Below are 26,274 nucleotides of genomic sequence, written 5' to 3' on the forward strand. Positions count from 1 at the left end.
TGAAGAGCACACTGTGCAGTGCAAGGCTATAATGTCTTCCACACATTTAGACCAGCTACTATACAAACAGGGACTAAAGGTGGAGGTGTCTTGATTTACATAAAAAAATAAATATACCTGAAAACTGGTCAAATAAGACAATGCACTTGAGCTTCTCTACATTCAAATCACAATAGGTAAAAATCCCATACCACTTCTGTGCAAGCTACAGGTCCCTTCTATAATCCAGGAAACCCATAAGATATATTTAAATTTATTGAAAACGCTTATCATCCAACTCAATACCATATTAATGGGTGAATTTAATTACCCCATTATTAACTGTGAATCATATACAACAAAAAACATACATGCACAGAGATTTGTGGGATTTCTAAACATAAACTCCCTGGAACAAAATGTCAATACACTGACCAGGGGTGTAAAAATACTGGATCTGTTCCTCACTAATACAGTGACTGTGCTGCACACTCCCTAGTGTAATGTCTTCTCTGGTAAGGTCAGACCACAAATTGGTCTCCTTTGAAGTAAAAATAAAACCTGGAACTCCAGCCAACCCTGAAATATTCAGAAACTACTCGAAGGCTAAATTCCTACCATTAAGTGATAACCTGGTGAAATTTCAAGGCTCCATAAACCCTGAGAACACTGCTGCCTATATGGAATTGTTCACAGAAACCCTATACAAGCATCTTAATAGCTGCACAGAGGCAGCTACACCCACCAGGAAGTAGTACATACTAACTCAAGAAAACAAGCCACCCTGGTGGAATGACATCATCAACAGGCTGTATAACAGAAGGAAGAAAATCAGGGCAAAAATTAGGAGGTGTAGCACCTAGCAAGATAAAAACACTCTAAAATTGGCCTTCCAAGCCAAGGACAATCCCTAAGCATTCTATAGCTATGTCGGAAACCTCAAAGGGAATATACAATTGTGTGCAGAGCTCATTGTTAATGAAGCCATCTATACTGAGCCAGAAGATATGGCAAACCTACTGGCTGGCAAATTCAGCTCCAACTTTACCCCCTCTTCTCCTCAACCTCCCCTCAGGAAATACAGTCAAATATAATTCCCCTTACTATCACTAAGGAACAGGTCCTTTATCCCCTCTCTAAAGCCAACGACACTGCACCAATGGGCCCAGACAATCGCAGGACACCTACTAAATAACATGAAAAATAACCTATAAGACAACCTGAAACTGCTACTTAACTGTAGCCTCTAAACAGGCTTTGTGCCTCATGAATGGAGAACGGCAACAGTAATCATTCTGCACAAAGTTGGGCCATCTAAAGAACCTGGAAACTACAGACCCATAGATCTCAGTAGTGTTATATACAAGGCCATGGAAAGAATCGTCATGGAAATAATCAATAATGATATGGTAAACATCCAGACACTGGACTCAACCCACTTTAGTTTCATTAATGGCAGTTCATGCTTACACAACCAGGTGGTCTTCTTTGAGAAGGTCACCAAAGCAATGGAATAGACACACTGCCTACCTTGACCTGGCCAAGGCATTTGACATGATACCCCAATCAGGCACTGACAAACTCAAGAGGTTAGGTATAAAGCCTTATGTCACACGGTGGATAGCCAGCTGTATCACAGGATGCAGAAAGTTAGAATTGGGAAGCCCACCTCTACAAAAAGGCCAGTCACAAAAAGAGTCCCTCAGGGCTCGATCCTGGGACCTCTCCTTTTTGGCATTTACTTCTCTGAAATCAAGGGGCAAATAACTGGTGTCTGAGCCACAGATTAAAATTATATGCCAAGTAATGCATAATACTACCCTTTGGGAAGTCATCCAGCCCTGGTAACTATCATATCGACAACATATCCTCTAAGAGTTGACCCAGTAGTCAGGAAATTATTATATGTTGTGCAATTTATAAATAAAGGTATGGCATCTAGGTCTAAGGAAGTCATTGTTTCACTGTATTCAGCATTCATCAGACTAATCATTGAGTAAAATACCCCCTTTGGTAAGTACCTAACCAGCCACATCCAACAAATGGAATTTCTACAGACAGGTTCCTTACTAAAAGAATACAGGACGTAAGTAACATGTCCTATGCAAAATGCCTCAATGTCCTATCCCTGTATTCTGTCTGCTACAAACTGTTGTGGGGAGATCTACGCCTGGCATACAAGGGATTTTCAGACCCTGTCCTGATGGACCTCCTGCATATCCATAAAACAAATAGCACCAGAATTACCCATGCTACAGACTTAAACCATGCCTGTGATAAAAACAGGACCTGTTGGAGAGACAACTGTGTACCCCAGAGACTACCTCTTCTCTGAAACAGGCTGCCCATCTATGTGAAGTAGAATTCCTCCCGAACAAATTCAAGTGTGACTTAGCAACTGGATGGGGAACAGGAAATCCACCCTGGTTTGGCACCTATGTCTCTAATGGAAACAGCAGCCTGTAAATAGTTCATCTTCCAGGCCACTGCTTGTAAATGTTTCATCTCCCAAGCCCCTGCATACACTTGTCAAGGGTAAGAGAACTCATCAGAGATTTGGGATGCATGGTTAAGCTTAAAAAGACCCTAATTGTCATTAGCCTAGTAAACACCCAAGAACCTAAGTTCCAAAGGATGCCTGACCACTAAAGTCATGGTCTAAGCAATAATATTGATGAAAGTGAGACCTGATAACAAAGTAGCCAAGGCACAAATGCCCAGAAAATAGAAATACCTGAAACAAGTAATAGAAGCAAACATACTCCTGCTGGAGTTGATACTATCAGAAGCATTTTCCTAAATCCATTAAGCCTCACTTGGCAGAAGACAATGAGGTCAGCAATTCACTTCCAAAGGTTTGGCTGCAACTGTCAGTTGCTATCTCCTTCAGTAAAGGACATTGACAGCTGTTTCATCTTCTGGAACTCGTTGAAGTGTGTTTGGTAAAATATGAACTGATAGTGCACATGCAGGTAATGAACGGCTCTTAGCCCCTAAACATAAAAATAACAGGCAGGTTTAATGACAATTTTGACATCACTTCCAGCAGGAAACATAGGAATTTTCAAAATGGCCAACTGAAGCTTATGCTTAAAGGAAGACAGCACGAGTTGCTCCATCATACCATCTTATGCAGACATGTATCTTAAGCCCATTGTCCTAGACATCCCACTTGGCAAGTCAAACTTACAGCAGGCTACATGGTAGCTCATTATAAAGAAATGGTACAGGTCTTACAATCGCTTCTTTTTAACCCTAGAATCAGGAAGGCTGAAAATGTTTCCACTGCCTAATCCATAATGAAGAGCTGAAATCTATAGAGGGCTGAAAAATTTTTCACTGACTAGTCTACTAGGAAGAAATGATACTGGACAAGTTAGACAAACAGCTAAGAGATATGAGGGCCCAGTGTAGCAAAGCAAAGCATCCTTTTGCCCACCCTGTGCAAGGCACTGTGACTGGATTACATAAACTCACAGACGAGATACTGCAAAACATGAACAAAGGCTACTTAACCAGAACTGATTTTTTCATAGATCGAATCAAGGCATTGAATGGATGACCTCTTTCTCTTACTTAATTTCTTGATTCAATTCAGAATAAGCTGAAATACTAAACTTCGTTTAACGGAATCTTCACTAGCAGAATATTCATGGTTCAAATGGCTCTTCTATTTTATCCACAGCCCTCTTCCAAAAGTGGTCCTCAATGTTTAATACTGTCTCCAATTTCATTCTTCATCAACAAATCCCATTACATCTGCTCAATCTACCTACAATTTGCTGTGCAGATGACATGATAATTTACAGCAACACAACTTCTCCAAAAATCAAAGATCAAACAGAAGAGCATCTTAAACAGCTTTATACCTGGAAACACAAAACATGAAGACCAATGACTAGGAACCATATAAAAGTCCAGCTAATGGTTTGCACCGAGGTTCATACTCCATGTACAATTCTCCAGTCATGGACCTGGTGTAAACAACAGAGCGGTGTATCCAAACAACAACACTCATGTCCAAAAATGCTGTGTTATCTTATTTTACTAAACTGAATGAAGTTACTCCTCAGAAAACATCCCCACAACTTAACGCTTTTCTTCAAGAAAGCACAAGGACTTTATCAGAGTTGTGCAAACCTTTAGCGTAACAGAATTTAAAGGGGCCTCACCCAACCATCGGCCATCAATTAAATACAAACACAAACATAATTCATCAGCACCTTAAACCAATATATATATGTACGCTCATATACATATACATAGGTCTAGTTTTGAAAGCTCAAAGTTTCAAAACATCAACCTTCATATGGCCGAGACCATAAGATCGAAGTTTTGAACTCAGCCTCTCCACTATCATATCCAAATATTCCCCTGCTAGGACGCTACGCAGCTCAAATCAAGAATTATTAGACATCTACAAACACAAAACCAAAATAGGCTGCCTTCTCTAACTATAACCCAGCTACATCCTGGAACCAACTCCCCTTGGAAATAAAATCCCTCCAGCATAGCAAACGTTTCAAATTAGCCACAAGGAAATACCTAAAAACAAAGTAGTCTTGCCACTGTAGCCCACCACCCTGAAACCACCATCCTTTCACCTTTTTCACCACCTTACTCTTAATGCATCTCTAACACTATTCCCCTGCCTCTTCTACCTCTTCCCTTCCTCAACCTCCAACCATTTGTAATTCCTACAGTTTCAAAACAACCTACCTGTATAGTCTGTCTCGATACTCTACCTCCCCTACATCTCCTACTAGCCATTCTTACCTTCCTTTCTGGTTTCCAAACTCCTATACAACTAGATCCTACCTATTTTAAATAAGCATCTGCCTAACTATCAACTCATTTTGCTCTAAGTAGCTTAAATAATATTGTAAATTATCACATTTTCTTCTGCTAATTGTTTAAAACCTTGTTTGCAACAACTCATATACTTGTCTGCCAATTGTTAATACTCTGTATAATTGAATTTCCTGAGGAGCTTTCTTTTCTCTCCAGGTCTCTGCTTGGAAGATCATATAGCCGATTGTTACTACTACTGTTACTAAAATTTAATAAATTAATAAATTGTTTTCTAGTCCTGAGGAGCTTTTCTCCCCGGGTCTCTGCTGAAAATGAGCCAAAAGCTCAGCCAGACTAAAATTTGAATGGTTTAAATGGAGATCGCCGCACAGCATGGAACAGGAAATTTAACCATTTTCTTCACTGCAGCAGGGGATGTGGGGTGCGCAGGGGGGATTGTCCCCTTGCATAAATGCAAAACAATTATTGTTTTGAAAGCCTGAGCTTCCAAAGTAGATCCATGTATTCATGTGGGCGTGTGTGTGTGTGTGTGTCTATACACACACACACACACACACACACACACACACACACACATATTTATTTAGTTCCAGTTTGATTACTGAGGAAGTCCACTGGGCTCAGAGAGCCCATTTTATAGGTTCATAGGTAGGTACTAGGCTATCTGCCCAAAGGCATTTATAAGCCTAGCCAGAATGTGTTGCGTTTCGCAGCCCCCTTAGATTAGTTCCCTGTGTCTCTGTCCAGCAGAGCCACTGAAGTGATCCCTGGGGTAAACGTTCTGTTTCCCACCCACTCGTCAAGGTTTCTTTGAAGAGTCTTAGTGAAGAGCTCTGCCTAATGTAGACTGGAATCTTGTTCCAAAGCATAGGAAGTCTCTGGGACAAGAATCTATCCCTCCAAGCACATCCTATTTATTGTTGTGGTGAGGTTTAGATCCCTAGAGCATGTGGCTCGAGGGGATATGGTTTTCTTTAGTTGGAGCATGTCCATCAATTCTGGGTTGAACATGGCCTTGTATGTCAGGCAGAGATCACCTCTGAGTAGGTGGTATGCAACCGAGTACAGCTGGAGTTCCTTCAGTCGAGCTGCATAGAACATCTGTTTGAGGCGAGTGATCCTCTTGGTGAGGTACTTCTGTGGTCTTTCCAGCTGTTGCAGGTGTCTTGTATGGTACATCCCAAATGAGGCATTGTACTCTATGATGGGTCTGATGAGTGATGAGTAGAGGGGCAGATAGCCTAGTACCTACCTATGAAACGATAAACCCCTGGGATCACTTCATTGGCTCTGCTTGACAGAGCTTCAGTTAATTAATCAATGGGGCGGCGAAAGCCGACACACTCTGGCTAGGCTTATAAATGCCATCGGGCAGACAGCCTAGTACCTACCTATGACCAATGACCTCTTTTGATCTGGATGCGAACCCTTTTGTGATTAGGTGGGCCACATAGAAGGATTTCCTAACCACTTTGGCAATGTGATTATCAAAGGAGAGATTACTATCTACTTGGGTCCCCAGATCACTTATTACATCTTCTGTATTTAGGGGACTACCACCTATGTGGTAGTTTGTGGGTACTTTGTTTTTTTCCAAAGGGTATGACTATGCACTTTTTGGCATTTAGCTTGAGGCCAAGATTTTGACACCAGGTATCCGTCTCAGTGAGACCCTTCTGGAGGATGAGTGTGTCAGCCGGAGAGTCAATTACAGCCCCTAGTTTGCAGTCGTCTGTGAACTTGGTCAGCCATAGTCCTCCTGTGCTTGCTTGTACCTCTGAAAACTACATGCCGAACAGGATGGGTCCTAGGACTGAGCTCTAGGGAATGCCACTTGTAACCGGTTTAGAGTCAGACCTAGCTCCCGCAACTCTCACCATGTGGGTTCTGTCCGTGAGCCAGTTGGCAACACATCTTGTGACATAAGGGTTTATGTTCAGGTTGGTGAGCTTGTCTATAATACCAGAATGAAGAATGGTGTTGAAGGCCTTTGCAAGGTCTAGGTAGGCTGTGTGTACCACCTTTCCCTCATCTATAGCCTTGGTAACTGTCTCAAAGAAGTCCACCAGGTTTAAGAGGAATGATCTGTCCCTTAACAAAGCCTAACTGGGCAGGGTCCAGTGTTTGGAGGTTCCCAAAGTCTCTGTTAATGAGTTCCATGATGATGCGCTCCATAGCCTTGCAGAACAAGCTAGTCAGGCTTATAGAACATGGTCCGGTCCCATTGATGCTGTGTTTTTGGCTTTGGAGAGGGCTGTTTTAACCTGAGTGTCTGTGATTTCAGGGGCTCTACATTCGTCTGGTATGGTTATGGGCCCTTTTGGGGTGAGAGGGGGATGAAGTTTGCAATGAACCTGTCTGCCAGGATGTTGGCGATATTGGTCAGTTTTTTGTGCTATTCGGCACTTACTCTGAGCAGATCTGAGCATTGCCACTTAGATTCTTGACATAGCTAAAGAATGCCTTGTGGTTATCTTTGGAGTCCTTGTTTTCTGTACTAGTTTCCTCTTTCTATTGTATAGCTTTTGTTTATGGCAGGGGTCCGCCAGACTGGTTTCCTTTTCTTGGAAGAGTGAGTCTTGGTTTTGCTTGGGATAGCATGATCCATGCATTCTTGTAGGTGCCAGTAGAATGCATTAGTATAGGATTTTGCAGCTTGGATAGCATTATCCTTTAGCATGAGGGCTTTAAAACTTTCCATCTTAGTCTTAAGTAACGTGAAGTTTGCTTTTGAAAAGTTTTTCTCGGTGGTTTCCTTGTCCGGGGGTGGGGGCAGAATGTGGATATCCAAAGTGATTTGTTTATGGTCAGATCTAACCAGCAAGGGGGTTGACTTCCAGTGTGGAACACTGGTCGCCCATATTGGTGATGACCAGGTCCAACATGTTGTCACCTTTGGTAGGAGTGTTGACCAGTTGATCCAGGGCATTTGAGTTTATAAATTCTATGAAACGTTGGGCAAGGGAGTTAGTACTTGAGTAGTTCTCCCAGTTAATGTTTGGGTAATTGAAATCACTTAATATTAGGGTGTTTGGTAGGACCTTTATGTTTCCCAGTGTTTCCAGAAATGTGGAATGGGGGTGCTGGGACATGGTGGGTGATCTGTAGCAAGCTACAATTTGAATTGCAGTTTTGCCCGTTGTTAGTTGCATGTGGATGATCTCTGAAGCATTGTGCTGTGCCACTAACCTGGAGGTGTGGGTATCCTTGATGAATATGGATACGTCCCCACCTTTTTTATTTTGGTCTGGGTTCTGTGACCGAAATGTATGGTATGAGTTGTAGCCTGGTAGTGCTGGGGTGCTCTCTGGAGCCTTAAACCAGGTTTTTGTTACTGCACATATATCCATTTTCTCCATACTGAGGAGTGCCTCGAGTGCATGCATTTTGAGGTTTAGACTTCTGGCATTGAGTAGCATTACCCTCAGTTTTTTGTTACTTGTGCTATTTACGGCGGTGGGTTTGTCCTTTGAGCCTTGCCTAAAAAAGGCACTATGGGGGTGGCAACAGCCTTGGCCAGTATTCGAAAGCCTAAGGGTGACAGGTGCAAGCCGTCTCTAGTGAAGCAGCATGGCTTGTCGAGTATGTTATCCCAGGCAGACAGATACTGGATCCCATTTGAATGACACCAGAAACTTAACCAATTGTTGAAATTGATATTTTTTTCTTTATACCGTGGTATCATTCTTGGTGAGGGCAGGATGCTACTCAGGGTCAGGGTCATACTGGCCTGGGCTACGTGATCACAGAGCTCTTCCATGTCTCTTTTCATGTAGTCCTGGGATGTATGGATCAGGTTATTCACACCAACATGGACAATGACACAGTCATATTTGTACTTGTTCTGGAGTGATCTGAGTGCCTGTGTTATGTGGCAGATCCTGACCCCTGACAGACAGCTAACAGTAATCTTCTCCTTATTCAGCCTAGTGAGTGGGACGTTAGTGTGCCTGACTATAGAGTCACCTATTACTAGTATGTTGGGTATGTTATTTTGCCTTAAGGGCTGTGATTGCGTGGCACACTGGTTTTGTGAAGTATGTGTTTCATGGTTTGTGTTGGGGGGGGGGGTGGAGGTTGCTTGGATGTCTGCTTTGGAGGACTCTGTTGCTTTTGCAGATTTTTATTTAGAGCCTCCGAGTATGTTTTCATGTATTTATGTGTGTTTTTTGCCAGTGCTGGTTTAATGGGTCTATGTGAGACTGGTGGTGTGATGCAAGTATTTCCCCTCTCCTCTTGACTGTCTGATCCAGTCTTGGGTTGAGAGAGCTTAGCCTCTAGTTTGGCTGTATAATTGCATCTCTTTCATGTATTAGTGTTTGGTGGTAGGAGGAGAGGGTTGTCTGTGTACGTGAGCCAGTTGTAACATTGCCTCAAAATGCCCAGATTCACCAGTTGGACTTGAGAGTCCACCTGAAACTGCCCTTTGGACATGCCTGGATAGGTACAGTGAACTGTTTTACTGAATGGCTGGTAAGGTCGAATAGAGAGCCTTGTCCTTCTGTATGGTATAGAAGGGTCTAGTACTACGGTTTATAAGTGCTTGCTATGAGTTTTGAGCAAGTGCTGGGTTGAGAAATGAATGGCTTGAGTGATTAAGTTGAAAGTTTGTCAGTTTTCAGTGGAGACCTGGGGAGAAAAGCTCCAAGAAACAGATTACAGTAAAGATAGCAGTCCAATAAAAAATAAAAGCACAAGTACAAATGTACACACACACATATATATATATATATATATATATATACACACACACACACATATATATATATATATATATATATATATATATATAATATATATATTTATATATATATATATATATATATATATATATATATATGAGCTGACAGACCATTTCACTGAAACCCATTTGGTCGACAGCTCATTTCATTGACAAATATTCTAGGTGGGGGGCCATGCCCCCCCCCCAATGTGGGGGGCTGTGCTCCCTACACCCCCCAACTATATATAACAACTCCACAGTCGCACAACAGTGGGGAGGGGGGCAAATCCCAGGTTTTTGCCCTGAATACTTTTGTCAATGAAATGAGCTGTCAACCAAATGGGTTTCAGTGATATGGTCTGTCAGCGAATAGAAGTAGACCCATATATATATATATATATATATATATATATATATATATATATATATATATATACATACATATATACACATACATAAAAATCAGCCAATCAATCAATTTATAAACAAGAATAAAAATGAGAATAAATACATCTAACATGTTTGAAAACATGCATATATAAAATCATTCCAAAAATATTAAAAAAAACAAGTATGTCTAAAATAGATGTGGAGAACCATCCACCATTTAATATATGCCCAAAAATGCATGTGTAATAATAAAAATGTTGGGATAAAGTACAGTTGTGTACACTTACCATAAATCTAGATTTTTGAGTGTATTCACTGTTGCAGTCATCACATTCGGGTTATCTGCCTGCAGGTAGCCCTCAGCCAGCCTGAATACCAGAGTCTTGGGATTTCTGCGTAGTATGCTGTCACTTCTTCCATGACGTCAGGTCGTCAGGGGTATAAAACATGCAGCTGATGCCATTACATCTGTCTTTCTTGATGTGCGATGCCCAAAGCAGAAGCAGTTTGCAAGTGCCAGTTGGCCGACTCCTGACCTGAAGTCTTCTAAAAGATAAATACTCTGTTGGGGATCCGCTCTAACCGATGTCAGAAAAAATTAATAATTGTCTTGCCTGTGGAAAGCAAATACCTCATAGAGATTTTCATTCTTACTGCATCACCTGTTTAGGCCTAGACCACGATGTCCCTCGCTGTCGGTTTTGTGCCTTATTCAACACCTGAACTATCCATCGTCGGGCAATTTTTGTAGCTAAATACTTTCACTCTCGATCTCCATACTCCAAAATGGCATTGGTAAGCCATCTGACTTCATGAAACACGAAGAACATCCTGTGTTCCACTCCCTATTACAACATATTGGCCAAAAACGTTAAGTAGCTACTAACCGAAATACTAGCAGAAATTCCTCACTATAAGAATCACAGGCCTAAAGCAGATGCCCTATGCTGACCGTCTATAAAAACTCCATCTATATTCTGTGGCATATCGTCTACTCAGAGGCAATCTCTGCTTAACATACAAGGCCATGTCAAACCCTGAGCTGTTGGACATGCTCCACTTAAAGAAATCCCAGTCCCTCAGAGCCACATGCTTCAGGGATCTAAATCTTGTCATCACAATGAACAAAACATGCTGGAGGGATAGGTTCCTGACCCAGAGACACCCTACACTCTAGAATAGACTGCCCATACATGTCAAGCAGAGCGTCTCCTTGGCCCTCTTCAAAATGAACCTTGACGATTGGATGGGAGATAGGAAATTCACCCCGAGGATCACATCAGTCGCCCTGCTAGACAAGGGTACAGGGAAGTAAATATTGTGGGAAGAAATATCCGGGGAATTGTTATGGCTAGGCTTGTATAGGCCCTAGGGCTGATAGCCTAGTACCAACCTATGAACTGTTGATACATCATTTAAACCTGGGGAGTTTCACACATCTAATCTCAGCTGTCACTGCAATTCATTTAGTTCAAGCATACTGTCCAAATCTCCTACTCCAGGGGAGTGAATAACACTGTCCACAATAAAAAATAAAAACTTTTTAAATTTTTTACAAACTAACAAGTGTCTATACAATGTATTAGTGGAGCAAAGTTTTTGATGTTGTACATGTGTTCATTCCCTAATATGACCCCTCAATCTGCAAGTTATTTTACCCACATAAAATGCTAAACAAAATGAATACACAGTAATTAACACCACATAAGTAGTATCACAATTGCATATAATGGGGCATGCCAAACATCTGTTGCATTGATCAACTGTTAAATACGGTCCTTCTTCAAACTTTTGGCTTTCTGAAGAAACTTGGGGATCAACGGAATGGGGGAAAAAACATACAGAAGCGGTGTACCCCAAGGATGGGTCTTGTTGTCTCTACTGCTTGGGATATACTTTTCTGAGGTGTAAGCCAAAACCAGTGGTCTGTGGCTGACCAAGTTTACAGATGACTGCAAGCTGGGCACTGTCTTAAATTCCACTAGTGATGTGAACATCTTCCAAGAGGGCCTTACCCAAACTAATGACTGGTGCCAGAAACATGGCCTCAAATTGAATGCAAAGAAATGCATCATTATCCCCTTTGGGGAAAATGTCATCCCCATTAATTATTACATTAATAACAATGTACTAAGCATCCAATCAGTCGTGAGGGAATTGTGCACCCAGGTTGATAGCAACCTGACTTTTGACCCCATGCTGCCTCTGTTGTACGTAAGGCTTTCTACATGGCCCACCTCATAAATAAGGATATTTCATCCAGGAACAAGGAGGTCATAACATCCCTGTACTCCACCCTTATCAGACCCATTATCGAGTATAATGCCCCCTTTGGCATGTACCTTGCCAAGCACATTCAGCAATTGGAGAGACCACTAACCAGGAAAATCCAGGGTCTCAAACACCTATCCTATACAGATAGGCTAAAAGCCCTGTCCCTCTACTCAGTCTAATACAGACTGCTCAGAGGTGACCTGTGTATGGCATACAAGGCCATTTCAGACTCAGCCTTGATGGAGCTGCTGCACATCCGTAAGACAAACTCCACACGCAAGGCCTTAACCTGGTCTGTGACATTAACAGAACTTGTTGGCAGGACAGATTTGTGTCCCAAAGACTCCCCCATCTGTGGAATAGACTCCCTCTCCATGTCAAGCAAAATACCTTTCTAGCCCTCTTTAAGAGGAACCTGGACGACTGGGTGGGAAGCAGAAAATATACCCCTGGGATCCCACCTGTGTCCCTGCTGGATAGGGGAAACAGGTGCTGACTTTGAGGGAACATGGGCGAAATTCATGGCTAGACTTATAAGGACCTCTGAGCCAATAGCCTGGTATCATTGTATGAACCTATATACCTAGGAGTCTGATGGGGGGGCCATGAGAATGGCTCTGCTCAGCTTGTCTGCTATGATGTTGGATCTCCCTGGAATATGCATTGCTATTAGAAAGCAGTTGGTGGAAATTGCCCATTGCCACACACACAGCACTTCCTGACAGAAAGGGCATGATCTGGCTCCTCCTTGCTTGTTTATGTTCCATACTTCCGACATTTCATCAGACTGAATCGCTACTGTCCCTAGAGGAAGGGCAGATTGGAATGCCTGCAATGCTAAGAGCACTGCCCTCATCTCTAAGACATTTATGTGGAGCTTGGCCTCGTCTGCAGACCAAGTACCTTGAACAGTCTTCCCCCTATAATAGCAACCCCCCCCCAATCTGAGAAACATCCATGTTCACCGCAGCCTGTGGCTGAGGAAGAGTAAAAGGTCGACCTTGTGTCACCTGTGGAGAATGTATCCACCATGAGAGATCATTTTTGCATATGTCCGTTATAAGGATCTGATAGGACATTGGTCGATGCATTATTGACCACTCTGAGGCTAGAAGCCATTGCACAATTTGCTTGTGAAACCGGACCAGTGAAACTAAGACAACTGCAGCAGCCATGGAACCAAAGGCCTGAAGAACATGATGGGCAGGTACTCTTTTGTTCCTGATCAACCTTGCTGTCTGCCTCTTGACTGTCACCACTCTGGAAGGGGGAAGTTTGGCAATCATCAGGTTTGTGTCTAGTAGGTCTCCTATGAACTCTGTTGTTTGGGTGGGTTCCAGGTGACATTTTTGATGACTTACTGTTATGACTAGTTCTGAACACAGTTGAAGAACAGAGTCTCTTGCGTATACCAGTAGATGACTGGTCAGGGCAGAAATGAGCCAGTCTAAGTATGGAAATTCCTGGAATCCTTGTCATCTCAGGTGAGTTGCAACTGCTGCCATACATCTGGTGAACACTCTGGGGGGCGGTTGTGAGACCAAAGGGCAGCGCTCTGAACTGGTAATGACTGGCTCCCAGCTGGAAGCGTAGGCATCTTATGGTGTGCCTGTTCATTTTTACGTGGTAGTACGCATCCTGAAGATCTACAGAGGACATCTAATCATCTTTTTCCAGGAAAGGAAGTATGGACTAAGCCGTCACCATTCAGAACTTGCTGAGCTGGACTGATTTTTCAATTTGCTGAGATCCAGAATTGGTCTGCAGTCCCCTGTTTTCTCTGGAACCAAAAAGAACCTTGAGTAAGTTCTGAATCTTCTCTGGTCTAGAGAACCTCTTGGATAACTCTTTTTTTCTAGCAGATTCAGAACTTGCGAAACTGCTTGATCCTTTTGACTGGATGGAACATCTGGGATTTTCTTGCTAGGAAACGGTTGTTGGGAAAAAAGAATTTGGTAACACCTGGATATTATCCTCTGCACCCAACATCACAAGTTATGTTCTGCCAGGCTCTCCAGTGCAGGAATAGATGACCCCTGATTGCCTCCAGAGGTGGACAATATGGCCTCCTTTCAGAAGCAATGAAAATGTTTCCCAAAGAAAGTTTCTTGGGAACCTTGCTAATGAAGACCTCCTCTGCCATGAAGGTGATATCTTCCACTGTTGTTTCCCCCTCTGCCTCTGGGGGAAAACTCTCCATGTGTGTCTTGGTAAGACCCCTGAGATTTTTCTTATCCACATTTTCCCGCTATCTCTCTGATCTTTGGGATAAGGTCTCTGAGGAGCCGAAAAACATATGCCCACGGCAGAAAGGGTTTTACCATCCTTCTCACACCTGGACAGAGTATCCTTGACTTTGGGCCCAAAGAGAGACATGCCATCAAACACAGCATTGATGAATGAAGACTTAAAAAGCTCTGCAAAATTGCAAAGGCACATCCAGGCATGCCTCCTCATGGAAATGCCGTAGCCCGCCACTCTGCTCATTCTTTCGGCAGCACTGGCAATGAGTCACATGAAAGAGTTGGCAATGGAATGCAGGGTGGCTAACTGGCAAACTACCTTTTCTTTAGCTCCCTCAGCTATTTGCTCCTTTTAGGGTATCTGTGAGCTCCTTGATAAGATCCCTTTGTAACCTGGTAAAATGAGATAAATAATTTAGCAACCACAAGTCAAAGGTCACTGAGGAAAAGACACGCTTCCCTCATCTATCCATCACCCTAGAATCTTTACTCGAAAGCTAGATAGTCAAACTGTCCTCGTAAAGTTCTTTCTTGTTCTCTGCTGCCACGACCATAGCATCTACTGCAATCCCCTTAGTCCAGAAAGCCTGATCAGAAGGAGTGGTTATGAACTTATTTGGTCTCTGGGGAACCAGCTTGATGAAATCTGGGTTCTTTCACACCCACCGCAAGATTAGATTTATAAGCTCATCAGCAGGTGAAGTCACCAAGGAGGTAGACTGGTGGGAACCAAAGAAGTCCAGGTACACTGACTCCTCAGGCAAAGGGTTGCTGGACTTCTAATCATGCCTCTGCTTGAGAATTTCTACAATTTCCCCAAAGGAAACATCCTCAGGGGTGACCGTGGGAACTCTCACCTTAATCGAGGTCAGTGTCTTCACTGGCTGACTCCTCTGTGGAGTCTAGATGCTTCATCTTCCATAGACTCTTCCGAGGAACCTCCTCAGTGGGATAGTCTAGGGAGGTATCGGAAGAGTTAGGGGAACCCTGACGAGTAAAGCCTAGGTTCCTGCTGTCCCGGTGGAACAAGATGGGATGACGAAGAGCGCTGGTCAACTACTGAGATAACTGGAAAGAAAGGAAAGAAGTAAAAGTAAGATAAATATAGTTGTGATCAACAGAGGAACAGAGCAACAGTTAGGAAAGGACTTATATTATCAAAATCTACAAGAGTACAAAAGGGTTTAAAGAAATTTGAAGAAAAATTATGATCTGACACCAAGAGCTATCTGGAATGACCACGTCTTCACAAAGCAGCAAAACAAGACCTGGGGTAATGGGGGCAGATGCATTGTGGGTAAAGGGGAGGTACCCAAGAGCTGTTTTGGTTGCCATGAGCTTGCTAATTGCAGAGTAAGATCAGAGGGCCCGGATCCGAACCCACATGCGAGGACAAGATGAAAAACTGACAATATCAGATCCCATGATTCACACAGATTTCAGATTTCTAGATGACATTCTAATTTTATGGAACAGTGTTGAAAATAAGTTATTAAATTTTATTTCATATTTAGAAATTACAACTAGTTTTTTTAAAGTTTACTTACTAAAACAATAGCAACTTGATCAATTATTGGATGTAACTATAGGGAAAGACAAACAATCAAAATGTTTCACTTTCACTATTTATACTTTCTCAAATTCTTATTTACATTATAAGAGTTGTCACCCCCTCCATCAAAAGAGGGGCATCATTTAGAATCAAATGGTCCTGCTGTCGAGGCTTATTATGGAAGACAAAAAAAAATTGCGAGAGAGACAATTTATGGTGCATGTTTAAGGACAAAGGGTACCCTACTTACTTGCTTTATTCTATTAAAGAGGATGTTAATATGAAGAGAACAACAAGGTTTGCTTCTTTACTTAAGATTAACAGTGGAATAGACAGCACTGATGACAATAAATCTAAATGTAATGAGAATTCTTTATCTTTAGTCTTACCCATTAACACAAGCATCTGCAAATACCTCGAAGTTTTTAAGGATTTATGGAATTTAGTTTTCCCAACATATATAAAATCTAGATTGGGAGGGGGCACCTCTATTAAAAATTTGGCAGAGAGCCAATTGAATGAATTGGTTATGGGTCAGCCCCATCATATGGGAAAGTGTGGTAGATGCAAAAGGTGTAGATGTATTCATGAAGGCCAATATTTAACAGTTGATCGACACTACCGATGTTTGACATGTCCCAGTATATATATATATATATATATATATATATATATATATATATATATATATATATATATATGGTCATATGAGATTACTAGTCTATCGACCCGGAGGTCATTTTAAGCCTAGCCATTTCATCCCAATGTAATACCATAGAAATGCTAGTCAGTACCCAAGACTGCATTTAGTGATGACTGCCCATATCCAGGAGGGTTGTAGGCTCTATCCCAGTAAGAATTTATGGTGCCCCTTCCACTCATCCAGGTTCCTCTTGAACAGTGTCATAGAGGTGCTCTGTTTCACATGAATTGGTAACCTGTTTCAAAGATGCAGCAGTCACTGGGAGACAAATATGCAATTGTGACACCACTTATGTGGTGTACATTGCTGTATGTTTATCTTTTTCAGCATTTTATGTGGGTAAAACAACTTGTAGACTGACGGATCATATTAGGGAACACATGTAAGACATCAAAATACCTTGCTCCACTAATGCATTGTACAGACACCTGACAGTTTGTAAAAATTTTAAAAAGGTTTTACTTTTTGTTGTGGAAAGGGTTTTTCACTCCCCTAGAGATGGAAATTTGGGCAGTTTGCATGAACTAAAATAATTACAGTGGTAGCTGAGATCACATGCATGCAATTCCCCAGGTACGATCAGTAGCTACTTAAAATTTAGGACCAATATGTTGTAACACGGAGTGGGACAAAGGTTATCCTGACAATTTTATTATTACATATACATTTTTGGACATGTACTATATAATGGTGGGCCGCTCTTCATCTGCCAGCATGAAGGTAGGTGCAAAGACATGCCCTTGCTATTTGAGGGAGACCAAACAACACATGAAACCATAAAAAATGTTTGTGCATGAGCATTATTTGTAGAAGCATGTTTGCGTATCATGTCTTTGCAAGCCTGCCTGTACACAAATTTTTGTGTGTGTAACATAAGCAGCACACCATTCTATACTCCCCTACAATCAAGGGAAAATTTTTCTTCTGTATGCACTGTCCTAGCCTCAGATGGTTAATGATCCATCAACAACATCACAATCTAATACATCCTACTACAAACAAAAAATGGCAATTGTGCAGCCCTGATGCATCGATAATGTCTGCTTGCCTCCAGCTCTGGTTATTTCTAAACTTTGCCACATAGTTTAACAACCACATCCTTCTTTTTTCCCCAAATCAAAGGTATTAAGGCTGAAAGAAATGTATAACTGCAGCACTCAAATGGAAGAGTCTTGGAAAACAGCCAGCAATTGCTGACTCTCACTTCCTCCCTGGAAAGAAGGATGCTTATGAAAAAAAGACTAAGTACTCTGAAAGCAGTTTCCAGCTATAGTACCCAGTACAATACATCTGAAGGATGTTTACAGATGTGAAAGGTGTATATTTGAGCAATAAAGATAGCATACTACTTCAACCACAGCAGATAACTTGGCATGTCATTATTCTTACCTGGAGGAAGGTGCAGCTTGTAAATAAATTTAAATTTTTCTATGAAATCTCCATGATACAAGCCACCTAAAAGAGAAAAAGGTTAAAAAATGCAAATAATTATACAATTATGCCACACAGCTTTCAGTTCTGCCCACTATAAAAATACCTAATGCTGTTATTACAGTTAAAGAGCATTAAAGTTATATTTCCCAGCATTTTAGCTAATCAGATTCTTAGCTTCAGTTAATCAACAGTTTGAAATGTAATCAGACAATACTAAAGGTTTACAGACACATGTCCTTTACAATGAACAAGGTCAAACAAATACAGAATCAGAACTATGTTGAAAAAGCAGGCATTACCCATCTGTTATTAGAAAAACATACAAAGCAGATACTTTGCCAGTCATATTTTCTTCAAAATTTTATTGGACATCTTTAAGAATATCATAAACTCAGTAAATTATGCAGTGGTAAGATGTGGCTAAAAATTAAGTGATGCTTGTTATGGCAATAACCCTATGATCCAAAGTGGACATACGAAGTGAGGGAAGGATTCATGTTAAAGAGGCATTCGATGCAACACAGGTGTGGGGGTGATAGATATTACCAAAAGGTAACAAGAGATCTAAGGCAGTCACCAAAGCAAAGATCCAGGAGATGGAGAAGTTTGTGAAGGTACAGAGAATGACCTCTGGATGGTCTGAAAGAAGTTCTGGCAAACTATTCAGTTGAGACCAGATCACCCAATTTCAGCAAGGGTAGAGTAATGTTGGCAAACTATTCAATTGAGAGTAGATCACCCAGGTCGTTTTCAGCAAGGATAGAGTAATACTGACCTTGAATGGAGATAGATGGGGGCACATTCAGGCACTAGTGAACCTGGTAAACGTGCACTCCTCAGGGAAGGCAGTGCCAGAAGCAAATGCTGGCTCTGTGTCCATTTCTATAGACGAGGATACTAAAGTGATTAAAACCTCTAGGGTGACAACTGCAGTACTGGATGAAAGCTGGCAAGAAATACTGACGGTGCTGGATACTACTGGGATGTCATGGTTAGTGGACCTTTATAATATAGTGTGAAAGGTGAGGACAGAATGTCTGGATGGGCAAACTAGGTGGTGATCCCCATTTTCAAAAAGGGGAATGGGAAGGTGCTTTCCAGTTATACAGGGAACATGCCTCTCAGCTTTCTTTGGAAAGCCTATGGTGGGTATGTGAATGGAGACTACATTTGAAAGTTGAGCCTTTGACTCAGAAAGAGCAATGCATATTCACTCCTGGTAATGGACACCTGGATCAAATCTTTTTCCATGCATGGATACTGGAGGGGTTGTGGAAGTTTGTTAGTCCAGTTGAAATGTGGCATCGTGGACCTGGAGATGGCAAGTGACCACAAATCCTACAATGTCTTAAGGAAGGTGCTATAGAAGTATGAAGTTCTGCGGCTGCTCCTATGTGACATTTGGTCTTTGTATATGAAGTTGTGTCTGTATTCTTAGTATTCAGTCCAATACACATAATGTCAAGGTTAGGACTCTACCAAAGGTGTGAATCAGCTTCCTCCTGTTTGTGATTTTTATGGTCAGGATACCAAGATATTGCCAAGGCTTGGAGAGTAGCCAATTTGGAGACATGAAGACAGCATCCCTGTTACTTGTAGCTGATGTCCTCCTGGCCTCAAGTGACTGTAATCTCTGGTGTGCACCAGAATGGTTTGTTGCTCAGTCTGAAGAGAATGAGATGTGAATCAGTGTCTTCAAATCACAGGTAAATGTTCTTTCTTGGAAGACAGTAGCCTGCTCTCTACAACTGAAGGGGAATACCTACCTTAGGCAAAGGTGTTTATGAATCTTGGGCTATGGTTGAAAGTGAGGAAAGGGATTTCTGAGAGACAGACTGGCAGATAGGTACAGTGGAATGATGCTACAGGTATTGTACCAGATCCTTGGTGGTAAACCAGGACTTGAGTCCTAGGATGGAGCTTTCAATGTACAAGTTACTTTACAAACTTATCCTCACCTACATTCATAAAACTTTGGGTAGTGACCAGAAGATTAATACTACAAATAAAAGTAGTAGAAATAAGGTTTCTTTACAGGGTTTCAAGTCACATGCTTCATAAAAGAGCGAGAGACTTAGCCATCTAAGAGAATTTTGGAGCACAACTGTTGTTCCCCTGGATTAACAGCAACTTGTAAAGGTGATCTAGGCATCTGGTGAGACTGCCCTGGCCATCTCCTGTGGGGGATGTAACCAGGTACATCCAACTTGGAAGAGGCTCTGGGGCAGACCCAAGACATAACAGAGAAATTACATCTCTCTGTTGGCCTAGTACTGCTTGAAGAGTCCCCAGGATACGTCTGAGAACTTGCTGAGGAGAGGGAAGTCTGGATTGTCTTATTCAGCTGCTACCACAGAGAACCTCACCAGAATAATCAGCTAAAGAAATGGATGGAGGAATGTCTCACTATCTCACTACACAGAAAGAAAGTACAGTCATGTAGTTAAGGTAGAGTTGTGTCACACTTACCATAATTGTAGATGTGAAAGTAGATCAATGTTGAGTACTGATCCTTGGGTTTTCCCATGACCAGCCCGATTTCCAGAGTCTTTCATTATCCCTAGCTGGAAGGCATCCAATGGCTGACGTTCGGATGTCAGGGTATAAGAAGGACATCTGCTGATGCCATCTTCAAGTCTTTTGATACAGCGAACAGCAGTCTGATGCTGGAAGACAGCACAACCCTTAAAGATGTCAAATGACCTTTTGGACAGGAATAGAGGAAGGTATCAAGTATGCGTTAGAAGTAAAAGTAAGGGATGATGGTGGATAAGAATTACCCATCTGAAATGCTTTCCTCCCTTCCATCACCCTATAATGGGGGGCAGAAGAGGGCAGCAGGCAGAGGGGTAGGAGGGTGGGAATGCACTGCAACACTGATCTACTCAAACATCTACAATTACGGTAATTGAGACAACTATATTGTTATTGGTAGTTAATGTTGCAGTACTTACCCTTGGGAGGACTCACAAAGCTACAAGTTGGGGGGGGGGGCAGGATGTCTGCTGACTCTTGGGAATGCAGGTTTGCAGGATGGCAGTAGCAAACAATGACCTAGCCTTGCAGGCAGTGTCTAAATGGTAATGTTTAGTGAAGGTGTACATGGATGTCAATGTCCAGAATAACTTGTGAAGGGACACCTTTAATAAGTCACTGGTAGCTGCACTGTGTCTAGTGGAGTAGTATGTGACATGGGTAGGTACTGGCATGCCATGATGAGCAAAGCAGAAGGTAATATAGTTAACTACTTGCTTAAAGATAGTCTGTTTGGAGACTGGTCTGCTTTCTTTTTCTTCTGCAACTGCTACCAGCAGTTCTGCTCAGTTAGGGAATTTTGTGCTGTCCAGCTATTACCTGATCTGTTGGTGCACATCCAGGGAGTGCAAGACTTGCTTTGCTATACTCTGTGGGTTAGGGAAGAACACTAGCAAATGAATAGCTTGATTCAAGGAGAAATCTGACACTACTTTGGGCATAAAGGAGGGATTAGTTCTGCAATAGCAACAGAAAAAACTTTAAAGTGAACGTAAGCTCTTTTTACATTCTGTAATTCTGAATGCTTAGATATGTGTGTCAGACATTATAGCTGCAGCCTGATGCGGAAAGTTACATTCTTTTCTGTTATTATGACAGCAAAGCAACTGGCACACATCTCCTGTTTTTCTAAAGGCAAATTCTACACCTGTGTCACTGCATCAAACTAAGAGAGTAATTAGCTATGTGGACTACTTCAAGATAATACTAGAAAAACAGCATAAAGATGTCAGAGGGGCCTATGCCATAACTTACCCTAACAAAGATTTCTCAAGTACAAAACTTCACTGTAAGATGGTAAACAGAGTATAAGATATGACTGGATACAGCTCTCCTTATTTAGTAAAGAAACAATGATATACTCCATACATGTTCTTTTCAAATGAACTGCATGAGTAGCTGTAAGATTCTGATGTTAAAATTGTATCATACCATATATGTTCCTCACAATATACCCAATGTATTTTAAGATATGAAAAGGGTTGTCTTTGCAATATTTCTTTGGAATCATGTTCGAAAATTCTTGATACCCTTCACGAGTTGTGAGGTGTCAGCTGCAGCTTTTTGCCCTAAGTGCAGAAAGTTTCCTGAAGAAAAGAGGTAACCAAGTTTAATTTACACAAGTTTCTTTTGTACTTTGACTCGCAGGCTGCTGTTCTTATCTGGCTATACAAATGCTTTAGGTAAATGGCTATTCGAATTTAGGTTTAAGGATTTTATCATGGCTTACCTACAAAAAATAAGGAAAAAAGGAAAAATAAATCTGCATGAAGTCAAAATTTAAAGCATTCGAGTACAGCACTAGATTTTAGTATATTAAGGTAAATTCACAGCAGAGTGGTCCCGGCTAAAAGGCAGAGAGGATTTGTGAGAGTAAGAGTGGGGAATAATGGAAGGCAAGGGAAGTAAGATTCCTACCCTCCTAAGGGTAATCCAGTATGCTATATGTATAATCATTATGGGGAAATCAAGCTGCAGGTATTTAGCTAAGTGGTGTAATTTTACAAAATGAGACTTCACTTTACAATTTCCACAAAGTAGGACTTCTGATCATACTAAAACAATTAATGCAAGAGAAACTTTACAGAAAAAAAAAAGGAATCAAACTAAAGACATATTAGTGGGATGATTTTTGAACGTAAAGCAAAGTGAATTAAATAAACTCAAGACTTGCTACAACAAAATTGCCAAGTCTGCTACTGGTGCAGCCTACCGTAGTCACCACTGCACCTCACTTACTGAACTTGGCTGGCTAGAACTCCCTTACCTCCTTCAATGGTACCAACTCTCACTTGCCCACAAGCTAGTAAATCATCATATAAAAGTCCCATCCCTCCAAAATCTACTCCAGCCCTATCACACCAGCAGGCCACTATGCTCTAACAACAAAAATCAATTACAGGTAACCAGAGCCAAGAACTCTGCTGAAGAAGTACTCTTCTCCAACTCAATAGCAATGTTATGGAATACCCCCCCTTCATACTATAACCTCTGTACCATCATGTACTCACTTCAAAGCTGTACTTAAATATCATCTAAAAGAGCACTGGGCATGCCCTTGTAACGGCCCCCACTAATATCTCTACTGCGACCACCCTAAACCTATCTTCCACCCTACTAACTATCTTTGGTTACAGCCAACTCCATTGCTTTTAAACCTATATCTCAGCTGTAATCTTAGGTACTGTTATTCATGTGTAATATCTGCTAGCTTAACTATTAGGATACTTGCCATCTTAAATGGCATAGATGTTGTAAGTGTACAGTATAAACTCAATTGTCCTTCACCTAAATATATTATTCATCTTGAACTATGTCTGTATTACTTTTATTGTTAAAGAGAAAAGAGTACGGATCAGTCACAACGTGCAGGGAATATGCAGAAACAGTGTAACTCCAAATCACTCGAAGCCGATAAGATCCACAAAACACACTTTATTGCACAAAGAAACACTGAGGTTGAGCGCTTTCATCTGTCACAATACAGATTTCATCAGAACCAATCACATAACAGCAGTACATACAATATATACCTGATTTGGCGCCAAAAATCTATTAATTATGCTAATCTTAAAACAGCAATGTTCCCTAAAAACTATACTAGTAAAATACTATGCTTAAATACATTTTCATATACTTCTGATATACTAAAAAGTGATAAAAAATACTATAAAATGCTAAAATTCTGTAAAAATTGATGAAAAATATTAAGTATATTAAATACATTAAATATTAGATATATAATGGTGATTTTGGATGGATTCCTATAAACTCTAATTTTCCTAAATAAACTAGTTAAAACTTTATTTATTACTATATAACTATATAAAAAACTATATAAAAAGCTGCACATTCTGTAACATGTTCCTATAGTTAATGTGTGTTGACTTGGTATTTACTGCGTCCAAATTTCAAATATGTAAAGAATATGTCCTCTTGACACATAAAACCATACTTAATATATGAGGATGTAAAAACTTATGAATATACTGTGAAATGCATATAATGTAATGCTTGAAACTAGATGGTTGTTTCCTAAAAAACTTAGTTCAATGCTAACAAAGGTTTCAAACTAATGAAGTCATTAATACCTGGTGGTGTAGTGGCATCTGTGCATATTTGCCATCTACTTTCTTTCCATGCCAGAAATGTCTTCCAATTTCCTCCTTTGTCCTTAACATCTACTTGATCAATAATGGAAAACCTAAACTTGTGATCTATCCCTTTTTCCTGAATGTGTCTGTATAATGCGTTTTTGGTGTCTTCCTTTTTTATACTGTACATATGTTCATATATTCATATATTCGTCTCTTGATCTTCCTCTCCGTTTTGCCTATATAGAAGGCCGGGCACATGGTACAGGTAGCTATATACACTAGACGCTGGGAATTGCAATTACCTGTTGTGCAAAACACCTTGGTGTGCATGATGTTGCCAAGTCTAATGGTATGAGTAGTGTTGATATACATACATTGTTTGCAACATCCACATTTTCTGGTCCCTTGTATGTTCTTTTTACCTTTATTCTTCATTCCACACTCCAATATACTTTTTATATTGTTTCCAGTCTTGTACACAGTACATATCTCAGTTCCAACTATACTGCCTAGAGTGCCCGCAGAGGTAATAAGATTCCAATGCTTCTTAAGAATTTCTGTGATCAAATTTGCAAACGGATTAAATCTTATGACAATTAATGCAAGAGAAACTTTACAGAAAAAAAAAAGGAATCAAACTAAAGACATATTAGTGGGATGATTTTTGAACGTAAAGCAAAGTGAATTAAATAAACTCAAGACTTGCTACAACAAAATTGCCAAGTCTGCCACTGGTGCAGCCTACCGTAGTCACCACTGCACCTCACTTACTGAACTTGGCTGGCTAGAACTCCCTTACCTCCTTCAATGGTACCAACTCTCACTTGCCCACAAGCTAGTAAATCATCATATAAAAGTCCCATCCCTCCAAAATCTACTCCAGCCCTATCACACCAGCAGGCCACTATGCTCTAACAACAAAAATCAATTACAGGTAACCAGAGCCAAGAACTCTGCTGAAGAAGTACTCTTCTCCAACTCAATAGCAATGTTATGGAATACCCCCCCTTCATACTATAACCTCTGTACCATCATGTACTCACTTCAAAGCTGTACTTAAATATCATCTAAAAGAGCACTGGGCATGCCCTTGTAACGGCCCCCACTAATATCTCTACTGCGACCACCCTAAACCTATCTTCCACCCTACTAACTATCTTTGGTTACAGCCAACTCCATTGCTTTTAAACCTATATCTCAGCTGTAATCTTAGGTACTGTTATTCATGTGTAATATCTGCTAGCTTAACTATTAGGATACTTGCCATCTTAAATGGCATAGATGTTGTAAGTGTACAGTATAAACTCAATTGTCCTTCACCTAAATATATTATTCATCTTGAACTATGTCTGTATTACTTTTATTGTTAAACAAATAGTCTACTTATACTTCTTGTAATCTTGTAATTAAATGTTCTTCACTGTGGAGCTTTTCCCCCCGGGCCTCCGCTGAAAAAGGACCTGTGTCCAGTCGGATTTTCCTGGACAACAAATGTAAATAAATAAATAAACATTTTAGTGATTGGTATAGTGAAACCTTTAACAGAGAATAAATCTGCAGTATGTGGGTTAAAAGATACAAACCAGAAACTGTTGCAACAAGTAAAAGATCTGAAGATCATGTCAGGAAAAAGAAATATGGGATCCCTTTAAACAGTAATACCTTGAAGTAATATGTCTGTCCAGAAGAAGGACACATCTGAAGACGATTATCCACCTTTGTCCTCTCTGCCCACTCTGTTTGAAGGTGGCATTCATTCATCTCCTACTGCCCTTCCTGTTGATAGAAGCAGTCCCAAGACAGAGGCAGTAGAAAAGAAGGGACAGGAGAATAAAGTAGGTAAGAGAGAGGGAAAAGATCTGACACAGAAACACTCTGTTAATACTCCATACACTCTAAAGCACAACAGGAGAAACACAAAACTGATGAGGAAACTAGTATTGAAATTAGTGATGAAAAAAAATAAATTATACACAGATACCCCTTAGACAAATCCCAACAGACAGAGGGGAGGAAACAGCTCATGTCCGTTG

General features: G+C 40.9%; 1 protein-coding gene across 3 annotated transcripts in view; it reads right to left on the bottom strand.

Moving 5' to 3' along the window:
• The window catches only part of TBC1D9B (TBC1 domain family member 9B), a 2,477,681-nt gene that overhangs the window by 691,965 nt on the left and 1,759,442 nt on the right, over positions 1-26,274 (bottom strand). For all 3 annotated transcript variants that reach the window (XM_044069590.1, XM_044069591.1, XM_044069593.1), the window contains one exon: positions 18,066-18,131. In XM_044069590.1, coding sequence (XP_043925525.1) covers positions 18,066-18,131 — 66 coding nt within the window. The remainder of the gene's footprint in view (positions 1-18,065; positions 18,132-26,274) is intronic.

Source organism: Protopterus annectens, chromosome 4.part0 (genome assembly GCF_019279795.1).
Source record: "Protopterus annectens isolate FY-2018-M chromosome 4.part0, PAN1.0, whole genome shotgun sequence".
Classification (NCBI taxonomy): domain Eukaryota; kingdom Metazoa; phylum Chordata; order Ceratodontiformes; family Protopteridae; genus Protopterus; species Protopterus annectens.